The sequence below is a fragment of the Crocodylus siamensis genome, chromosome 1 (assembly GCF_052110815.1).
Source record: "Crocodylus siamensis isolate JL-2025a chromosome 1, ASM5211081v1, whole genome shotgun sequence".
NCBI lineage: Eukaryota > Metazoa > Chordata > Crocodylia > Crocodylidae > Crocodylus > Crocodylus siamensis.
Window position 1 is genome coordinate 380,873,328 of NC_143395.1, and position 10,659 is coordinate 380,883,986.

The 10,659-nt window shown below is 53.5% G+C and overlaps 1 protein-coding gene across 1 annotated transcript; it reads right to left on the reverse strand.

Moving 5' to 3' along the window:
- Positions 1-5,279: 5,279 nt before the first annotated feature.
- On the reverse strand, positions 5,280-7,651 carry RASL11A (RAS like family 11 member A). Its single transcript, XM_090031743.1, has 4 exons — positions 7,176-7,651; positions 7,037-7,093; positions 6,853-6,932; positions 5,280-6,137 (listed from the first exon to the last, which is right to left on the reverse strand). Exons 1-4 carry the CDS (start codon positions 7,297-7,299, stop codon positions 5,685-5,687), a joined length of 714 nt encoding a protein of 237 aa, XP_089887869.1. The 5' UTR covers positions 7,300-7,651; the 3' UTR covers positions 5,280-5,684.
- Between the last annotated feature and the right edge of the window lie 3,008 nt (positions 7,652-10,659).

Below are 10,659 nucleotides of genomic sequence, written 5' to 3' on the forward strand. Positions count from 1 at the left end.
TTTCTAACAAAACTCTGTGTTGGGGTCAGGGGAAATCTTGCTTGTCAGAGAAAGTAGAATACAACAGTGTTGTTCAGTTCTATTTTGCCAAAATAATAAAAAGTATTTTCTATAAACAAAGTCAAAAGTCTTTAAAAAGCATTCACATTACTATTATCTTTGCCTCTTGAAATATATTGTCAGTTTCTGACTTTTACCACATTAAAATAATTCATACATACCATAGACCAAGGGTTGTCACCTGGGGGTATGTGTACCCCTAGGGGTACTTAGAAAGGTTGTAGGGGGCATGCATGGGCAGGTGGGCAGGGAGAAGCATGCCTTAGGGCGCAGCGGTGGTGTCTACCCTGGCATGATCCCACATGTTGCCACTTAGCTGGGGGAGTTGGGAGGGAGCACCAGGTGCCACTGGCCACATATGGCACATTGCAGTGCCTCCCTGCCCTCCACACCCACTCACTCTCTTGACTGGCCATCGGGCTGCCACCCTCAGCCAAAAGCTGATGGCGAGGAGAAGCTGCAGCCACCCCATTCCCACAGAGCTGTAATATTTTGAATGGCAGCATGGGGGAAGAAAGTGCATTCTGTGCCCACCACTGGCAGCACGCAATTGTCAAGGCCCGTCAACAGCCTGCAGAGCTGCACATGCAACCAGCCAGGGAAAAGTGGCACAGGGTGCAGTGGTGGGAGGTCGTGGATGTGGGTGTTGGCAGCCACCATGTGCAAGGCTTGCAACCCTGTTCGGCACCCCCTCCCAGCACCGCCACTATGTGCATCCTTAGGAGGGTATGGTGGGCACGTGCCCCCAGATATGCGTGTGGGGCAGGGTGGGCTGCTATTGTGGGCTGGAGCTGGGGCTGCACTGGGCTGTTCCCAGTGTGGGGTGGGCCATGCTGCACTCAGAGCAGGCAGTAGCAGCGTTGGAAGGGAGGTTGTTGGGGGGGGGCAAAGGCAAATTCTGGAGTGGCTGCAACCCCTCCCATAGCCCCCCTCCTGTAAGCCCCTGTGGTGAGGGGGGGAGTGGGGCTCAGGCTGGGGCAGGGGCAGGGGCAGGCACTGCACAGCCAGTTTGGAGCATAGGATGGAGTTGTGAGCAGCTTGTCCAGGGGGCATGGGTGGCTCCCACCTCTGCACACACCTTAGGAGGGCGAGTGGCCTCAGATCTACAGGCAGGGCAGGGTGGGCTGCTGCTGCGGGCTGGGGCTGGGACAGTGCTGGACTCTTCCCCACGGGGGTGTTGGGCCAGGCTGTGCTGGGAGGGGTTTGGGGGCTATGGTGAATTTTGGAGTGGCTGCAGCCCCCACTAGCCCAAACCCATCCCAGCGCCACCGACCCCTGCCCGCAGTGCAGCCTGGCTCAGACCCCTGCTGGGAAGAGCCCGGCGCTGCCCCAGCCCACAGCAGCAGCCCCACCCTGCCCCACGTGCAGATCCAGGGGCACTTACCCCATATACCCTCCCAAGGGTGCATATAGCAGTGGAAGCTGCCCCCACGCCCCCAAGGCTCCCTCCAGTGCTCTGCCCTGGCTGTGCAGCACTTGCCCCAGACCTAGCCCCACGCCCTCCCTCACCGTGGGGGCCTATGGGAGGGGCTACAGTCACTCCCGAATTTGCTGTAGCTCCCCTCAAACTCCCTCCCAGCTCTGCCGCTGCCCACCCCGAGCACAGCATAGCCCAATCCCTCTGCTAGGAACACCCCAGCACTGCCCCAGCCCACCCTGCCCTGCACACAGATCCAGGGACACACATCCCCCGTGCCTTTCCGGGGTTCGCGCAGTGGTGGGAGCTGCCCCTCCCTCCCCACGCCCCCCGGACAAGCTGCTCATGGCTCCATTTCCATGTCCCACCCCAGCAGTACAGTGCCTGCCCTGCCCCAGCCCCAGCCCCAGCTCCACACCCTCCCTCACCACGGGGTCTTCATCTGCCCTCCCCACTTAAAAACAAGAAAAAATATAAAAGGGGACATGAGATGAAACTTTGAGACAGAAGGGGTACACTTATTAAAAAAGGTTGAAAACCCCTACCATAGACAAACTATTCTGTACCTCAGTGTGGACTTCCTGTGATGAGGGAATTCTTCACATGTATCTCACTTTAGTTTTAGCAAGTTTTTCATAGTGCCTCTTCACTGGTGTTAATTAACCAGAGGTATTTGACCCCAGTAGCCAGTGCCAGAGGTTGCTTTCATGGTGGGGAGGGGCTAGGTCTTGATTCTTTTTCTTAACTGAGTGGAAGCTTTTCCAGTGTTTTTGAAGGAAAGAGGAAAGGACCATTAAGAACAGTCTGACTGGATTCATTTACCTGGGCAGCCCTGCTGAAGGATCAACAGACTTACATGGGCTGCTTATCTGCAGAACTTAGCCCTGAGTAAAACTACTTGTTTTTGTGATTTTCAAATCGTGGTTTCTCATTGAATATCTTTTACTTGATACTGCCATAAAGTTGCAAGGCTTCCTGCCGCCTTCACTCTACACAAAGATTCCCACTGATGTCAATAAGATGCCCATGAAGAAATCAAAAGGTGATAGATGCGCCATTCTGCTGAAAATGTGAGAAGTCAAATACTGTAGAACTAGCTTCATAGGCAAAAGATTAGGATACCATTGCTGCAGAAGGGAAAGCTAGGCCTGGAAGGCAAAAGATCAGTAATTAATAACAGCAAGGGGAAGATAGGCAGTTCTGTAGAAGTCTCTGGACATAGTTTTACCAGATAAGACTCTTATAAATGACTGCACGTCCAAGTTCTCTCTCCGCAGAGAGAACAAAACTGTCATTTAGAAAAAAAGGGGGGTAAATTATTAATAAGGTTACAGAAAGAGATGAAGAAACACAAACACTTAACATTCAGCAAACCACAAAGGAACTACTAGAGACTAAATGGAAAAGAAAACACAAGGATCCTCTATGGACATTGACTTGGGTCATAGGCAACAACTTTTATTTTGCCAGGAGGGGGAGAGGTGCGGCTGACCTTGCTGGCAATGCCGCCATGGCAAGGCACCCCCTTCCCACCTAGCAGCAGTGGAGTTAGGCAGGGGGTGCCTTGCCATGTAGGCATGGCCAGCATAGGGCTCCTGTAGGGAGGGCAGCAGAGCAGGAAGCCTTGAGGCTGAAGCAGGCAGCCTGCATCCTCCCCTGCCCCGCACACAAATCGGGGGGGCATGTTCCCCCCCAGTGCTCCCCTCCCCAGGAATGGGAGGAGCACCAGGGAGCTGTGTCCCCCCCTCCCCCCTGCCCTCTGGAAAAGCCACCCGTGGCTGTGTCCCACTCCCCGCTCTAAGCCCCATGTACTTCCCTGGCTGGGCAGCACCCCCAGGCTCAGCCCCTGCCTCACTACCTCACCATGCAGACCTCAATCTATGCCCCCTCCTCCCATAGACTTACCTGCAGGCAGCTGGGGGAGCTACTCTCCACCTCTGCCTGGGGCTGTATTACTGGCCACATGCATGTGTGCACACGCACATATGCACGTGGCACCCCCTGACCCCTGTGTCCTGGTTCCTGGAGCCCCTGGTAGGCCAGAACTATGCCAGCCTGCAATGGGAAACCTACTGTTTACCACATTTCTTACACAGTGAATGGAAAACCCAGATTCCTGCACGATACTGTGATTCCAAGACAAATGCTGCCCCAGAGTCACGCAGCCTATGCCCAGGATTTGATGTTCCCATTTCAGGATTGATCTGCCCAATGAGGGACAGGTGGTTACCCTACCCTTTTCCCAAGGGGGGGCCAAGGACCTTGGGCCCCCATATACTCGGCACCTATGACTTAAGGGAACACTGCTGATGGACGATAAACAGTATTATGTATACTAGCCAATTGCTTGTCAATAATGACTGGGGGGTCGGCGGGGATGGAGCAGCACCACCCAATGCCCCGCAGTGCTGCCACTTTGCCTCTGGCCCTGTGCCCCCCCCTTCCCCCACCTGCTCCAGCCCCTCAGTTCCTGTCATCGGGTGGGGGGGATGGAACCCCATGTCCAGCCCTGTCCCTGCTTCTTGTCTGGCCCCGTTCCCCCCCCACTCCCTCCTCTTCCTCTGCCGCATTAGGTCTGGGCCTGCAACGCCACTGTCCCTCTCTGCTTCCAAGGAGCAGGGCCAGGGATGGGGGCAAGGCCAGCTCTGCCATGAGAGCAGGGACTGAGGGGGCAGAGCAGGGTAGCAAGGCCAGTGATGCTGGGCTCGTGCCCCACACCACTGTGGCCCTAGTCCTTGGAGGCAAAGGGGGACAGTAGAAATGGTGCCACCATGACAGTGGGGACTGAGGGGCTGGGGGTGAGGCCAGCATTGCTGGCCTCGCCTCCCCAGCTCTGACCACCCAGTCCCCACTGTCATGGCGGTGCCATCCCCGCTGCGTCCAAGGACCAGGGCCGCAGCAGGGGGGGAAGGGGGACTGCTCCGGTCCCTCAGTCCCCTCTATCATGGCTGCGCTTGTCCGTGCAGAGCACTCTGGTTATTTCAGTAAGCATTGTGATTGGCTGCCAAGACAACCAATCAGAGTGAGAATAAAGCATTAGGGAGCGACAGACAGACTAAGGCTTTCATAATACTAGAATTATAAGGGATCGGGTGCATCTTGAAATGTTCAATTGGTTATTTGATAAATTGGATTTGTTAATAAATAATTTGTAAACAAAATAAGCCCCTGCAGCTCAACAAAAATGTCATGTTTACTTCAGAGATAGGGTCATTAATTTCTCAGGCCAATTAGCAATGAATTTATGTCATAGGGCCTCTATTGAGCAACTATTAAAACCACTTCAGAATAGCATACAGTTTAGAGCAGTGGTGCCCAGCCTTTCAGCCCTGTGACCTGAGTGGTGTGGGGGGGTCAGTCTACAGGCCAGATCTAGTCCGTGCGCCTGATCCAGCACATGGCCGTAGCCCCACACACTTGAATGGGCCCCAGCACTGCGTGTCAGGTTAGACCTCATGCCAGATCATGCCTACAGCTGTACCCGTGCGCAGGGCCACATTACCTGGCCTGCAGGACTCTGAAATTTGGCAATAGCATTGCCACCACACCCCAGCACCAAATTTCTAGACTAGTAGACAGCTTTGTGTGGTGCTGTGTCATCTCCACGCCAGCAGTTGAAGACTACTGGTTTAGACTACCAAGAGTTGTTCCATGTAAGTCTCTTGCCTTGCCTTTGCTTACAGGCATCAGTGGATACAGTCAAAACTCCTGTACTCTCTCCATTATCACCAAGTATGCTGAGGAATGGAGACCGATTTCATTTCTTGTTAAAAGAGGACTTTTACAACCAGTTATCATTTCTCTTTTAATAACATGTTCCGCTTATATAAAGCTTTGATCGAAAGATCACCTAGTATTTTACAAAAGGTAGGAATATAGTACATTTATTATCCCCATTTTACAGATGGGGTAACGGAGGCACAAAGACAAAGTAACTTGACCACAGTTGAATAGCAAGTCACTGCCCAAAACAGAAAGACAACCAGGGCATCTGGCCTAAATCCCCTTCTCAAACCACTACTAATGTCCAGGTAGTTGCAGTATTTGATTTAATTTATTGTTTTTTAAACAAGAGACACAGAAAAATTGTGTATTCCCACACAAATCTACATACAATGACAGCAGTACAAAAATAAAGACTTTTTTATAAGCTCTCAGTTTATAAAAATAAAGTCTATTTAGATGCATATGATCTGAGTGTTGGGCATTACTTGACTTTGGGAGATAAAGCTTGTTTGAAACGTCTTTTGAGGTCTTGCATGTTTGGAGATTTGGGTCGAGTGATGATGGACGATCTTCTCTTGTCTCTACTACTGGTTTGGTGCAGTTTGCTAACTTCCTTGCAAAGATACTGAAACACATCACAGACTCCTTGGTAGTTTTCACTTGTAGAGATTTCTAAAAATAGACTGCCCAGTTCATTAGCCAGCTGTACTGCATCATTTGTCTGTACCTGCCTGGCATGGAGGAGGTCTGCCTTGTTCCCTACAATAATGATGGGAATCTTGGAGTCCGGATGAACCTTGCGTATGTGCTGATAAAGAGGGCGAATTGACTGATAGCTACTGTAGTCTGTAATGGAATAAACCAAGAGGAAGCCCTCTGCCCACTTCACACATCTGGAAAAAGAGTCCAGTACCTGCACAAAGTCTTCCTTCACCTACAGAGAAATGATCTGATGTTACTTAGACTCTGGAAACATGGAACAGAAATTATGCCACCTTTAAAACAAACTCGGAGAAACAGGACATCAGACATAAGGTGAAGTTTGCCAAATCTGACTTGAAGAATTAAGAGACTAAGCCCAGCTATTCGCTGTTTGGCATTTTTAAAATGATGATTCAAGAAAAACAGCTGCATTGCATTTCCTGGTATTTATTTGTACACTTGACTTAGTCTTTTTAGATGAGAGGGTGACAAACTTCGGGGGCCAATGAAGTGCCGACAGCCCTCAAAACGGAAGAGTAAGGAGCTGCAAGAAATCTCAAAAACACGCTCCCTCCCCCAGGTCCTAAATAATTTGGAAGTAAGGGACCAGCTTTTGGTCACAGTTTCAATCACAACCCATACACAGTCAGGCACATCCTAGGCATTGTGAGCTAGTGTAACATGTGCTTCTTGGAAGACACATGGTTTTTAAGAGACATAGACCCCTGCTTTCTAAGCGGCCACTGCAGCTTCTTTGCAATTTAATGCCTTTGAGCCAGGGGCTACTTTGCTGCTGTGCCTCCAAGGGTGCCCGCTCGCAGCCGTCAGAGCGCCAGACACCAGGCAGCGCGGCCCCAGCAACAGCGGGCTGAGGCGAGCGCCTGCCCAGCTCTCCTGGCTGCAGGGGGATGATGCCCACCAGAGCCCCTCCGGAAGGGTTCCTCTACCTGAAGGCACCCGGGGGTGTCCTGGATCTGGATGGAAACTTCATCTCCCTCCACGTGAACAAGCCTGGAGTACAGGCTCCCTAGGAAAGGAGAAAACAGAATAAGAAGAAACTGCGGGCGTCTGGCGCCGAGGAAACCTGGGTGAAACAAGGCGGGGGAGGGGGGGGGTCCTCTCGGCTCTCACCTGTGTTGGGCTCGTAGTCCCCGATGAACCGCTTGGTGAGGAACCGCACGATCATGGCTGCGAACAAACAGGCGCCGCCGTCAGTGCCGCCCTCGTCCCCGGCCCGCCCGCCCCCCAGTGCACCGCCGGCCGCACTCACCGCTCTTGCCCACGCGGCCCGAGCCCAGCACCGCCAGCTTGATGTCCGTGCCCGGCAGCCCGTCGGCGGCGCCCTCGGGGATGGGCGCGAGCAGGCAGGTGCCGGACATGCCGGGCGGCCGCATGGACGCGCCGCGAGCGGGCACGGGCCCCAGCGCCGCCTGCCGCGAGCCGCGCTCCCGCTCCCGCTCCGGCTCCGCCGCCGCCGGCAATCGCTGCTGCAGCCGCGGCGGCGCCGGCCGCTTTTGAAGGCGAAGGAGGAGCTCGGCCGCCCCCTCGCTGCCGCCGCGGGGCGCGGGCGGGGGGCGGGCTGCGCACAGCGGGGGGGCGGGGGCGGCGCGCCCGGGAGCTCCACTGCGGCCGGGCCCAGCCCCAGCCCCAGGAGCCCCGGAGCGGATGCGCTCCTTTGTGCCGCCACTAGCCGGGTGTGTCCTCGCGTCCCGTCCCGTCCCGTCCCGCAGGATCCCGGAGAAGCAGGGCTGGCGAGGACCTCCAGAGTGCGTCTCGCATCTCCCCACCAACACCGCCCCCCCGTGGGGTCAGCCGATATAAGTCTATAATCTTCCCCCAACTGCTGTCGGCTCTGACATGGCCACAAAGCCGAGCACTCTCACCTGCCCCAGGGAAAGCGGGGCCTGCTTCTATACACGTTTGTTAACGTCGGCCCCGCAGAGCGCCGTGCTGGGCACAACTCCTTCCTGCCCCGAAGATGCCCATGGGCCTGAGCCAGGAATTGGCCCAGCAGGAGCAGTGGCACAGCCCAGCCCTGTGCAGGGAGCACAGCTGGTGGGTCTCTGCTTCCACTTCTGCAGCCTCCTCTTTGAGTCATCCTTTTGGTCCTCTTTTATTAGACTCCCCCTGGATGCGTTTCAGACAGCATGGCTTTCTTGGAAGAGGCCCACGCTGCAGGGACCCTGCCTCTCACAGCCTACTTACATGCTGTTGCAAGAATGAGCTACGGCATCTAAGTGCCCTGTTTTTCTCTTACCAGTAACTGTCTGTTTCCCGCCCCCCCCATGGCTGTAGAAAATGGGTACAACTCCTTTGTGTATGCTGAGAGGGTGTGATGAACAGCAGGTCAGGGGATGAAGGAACACTCCTGCCCCAGCTAAACTCCTGCCACAAGACTCCTGCCTGGGGTTGCTTATTGAAGCTGATAGGAGCCGAGTTTACTATTTTGCGTTCCTCCTACCTGATATCATTAAAAAGCAGGGTTGGAAGGGACTTCCAGAGGTCATATAGTTCAACACCCAGGATCCCCTCTATATATGGTCTCACACCTTTGTCCACTCTTAAGTAATGGCACATTCACCCCTTTACAAGACTATTCTCCCTTATGGTGGGATGATTTCCTTTATACTCAGCTTTAATTTCCGCTTCTTATTCACCTTTAAAATCAGTGAGATGACCTGCATGAGTAATGACTTCCCATGTAACTAAGTGTTCGCACAATGACTAATGCAGGCTAAAGACGCAGAATATTGCATGTAAAATCACGTGTTGAGAAAACTTGTGCATATCAAAATTCTGTCATTGTCATCCTCATTGCAGATGTCTCAGAACAATAGCTTCACTCCTCTGAGTCTCGCATTGTTTTGCCTTTGATTTGTTCTATTTAGGTTATAACCTCCATGGGAAAAAAGGTAGCTCCCTTCCTTCCTTATCTTGGAACAGTGCACACAATTAACAGTAAGATTACCCCCTTACCCCCTTTTTCTTTCTGTCCAAAAGTTCACATCCCATGACAGTCTAGCTAGGCTAGGCAGACTTCAAAGAAGCCTAGGTCTTAGACTACTGGAAGAAGCATAGCACCCGTCCACCACTGCAGAGTTGCTATATTGCTGACTACTGGAAATACCTCCTAATACAGGCTGTGAAGAAAAATCCTCAGGCCCTGTTGTGTAGGGCCTTTGGCAGGGATGGGCAAAATAGGGCTGGATCTGGCCAATCAATTGATTGTATCTAGCCTGCAGCTGCCCCTGTGGCACTCCACATGGGGCCAAGCCCCACCCAGGGCAGCCCACACCATGCTCTGGCCTGCACCTGCCCTGCACCGCCCCCCCATAGCACTGACCCAGCCCTGGCCAGTATACGCAGGTTCCCAGCAGGGCTGCTTCTGCCATTGCTGCAGCCACCTGGGTGCTACTTGGCTCCTCTTCCTCCTGCCTCTGCTGCACCACTCCAGGCAGCAGGTAGCAAAGGGAAGCAGCAGTGGGTGGGGGGAAAGCTGCAGCCAGGCAGCTCCTGCCTCAGCACTCCAGCTCCAGCTCCTGGCCACCTTCCACCCACTCTGTCTGCCTGGTACATGAGGCCAAGTGGCTGGAAAGCAGCCCCATCAGGAAGCTGTGTGCACTAGCTGGGGCCAGAGCGGGTGTGAGCAGGAGTATGACATGGGCTGCCCCAGGTGGAAGCAGGTGGGGCTTGGCCCCATGCAGAGCATCATGGGGGACAGCTGCAGGCTGGATGGGGATTGGGGGTGGGACTGTACCTGCACCTGCATCCTCACCACCTTGGGGAGGACCTGCACAGCACCACACTCCCTCCCTTCCCACACCCCTGGCTGGCTCTCAGGACTTTGAACACGGGCAGTGTCCTACACACATACATGCACCCCCTCTACACACCTCCCACCCCACACACTTCCTCCACCTCAAAACTCCCTTACCCTCTGCGCCTCTTCTGGAGTCCATCTATCGGTGACCCCGCCCTCCTGTTATGGGCCAACCGCCTGCCTTCTTGTCTGCCACGTCTTGATCTTAATTAATGGATGTTAATTAGCAGGAGGCTGCCCATTTATTGCCCCAGTGCCAGGGGGCATGATCTGCGGCTCCTTTTCCTTCCCTACACCACAGCCCAAGCCTCACAGATGATACTGACGTGGTTTAACCTGGGCCTTGTTGTAATTTGGCCCTCCCCTTGTCCTCCCTGGGCTTCCCACAGCCCTGTCTTGCTCCGTCTTGCTCCGTGCCTTCCTGGCACTCGGGCCCTCTGCAGCCCTATCTGACAGTGTGCCTTCACTGGAGCTTGCTGCCCCCTCTCTCTGGGGCTTCTCGCTGCCCCCTCTCTCGCTGCTGTGGGTCCCTTATGAGGCTTCCTCCATCCTCTAATAGCCTCACCCAAACTGCCAGTTAACAAAGCAAAACACAAGCTATAACAAAAATCCAAGCTGCCTGGCTAAAACATCATTCAATCCCTACCAGGGAATACTCCATCCCATAACAGCATCAGGAGCTGCTCGTGCAGCCTCTGCTCGGAGAGTAGCAGGCACCTTAGTGTCCTGCTATACCCTCCCACACACAATATACAAGATTAAGCATATTTTGAACTATAATGCTATTGCCTCTATATACACTACTCAAAAAAATAAATCGGGACAAAAATATTTTTAAATAAAATATAGTAGATGTTTGATTTTTAATATATTTGTTTTTATGTATAATTTTATTAAAGTGGTTTCTTCTGAAAGTTTTTATGTGTGTAGCCCT

Bases quoted from the DNA above. Each gene is read 5' to 3' on its own strand.
- RASL11A (XM_090031743.1), bottom strand. From the start codon at position 7,299: ATGCGGCCGCCCGGCATGTCCGGCACCTGCCTGCTCGCGCCCATCCCC. The intron at 6,933-7,036 runs GTGAGAGCCGAG...CTCCTTTCCTAG, and splicing joins GGACTACGAGCCCAACACAG to GGAGCCTGTACTCCAGGCTT. The intron at 6,138-6,852 runs GTAGAGGAACCC...ATTTCTCTGTAG, and splicing joins ACACCCCCGGGTGCCTTCAG to GTGAAGGAAGACTTTGTGCA.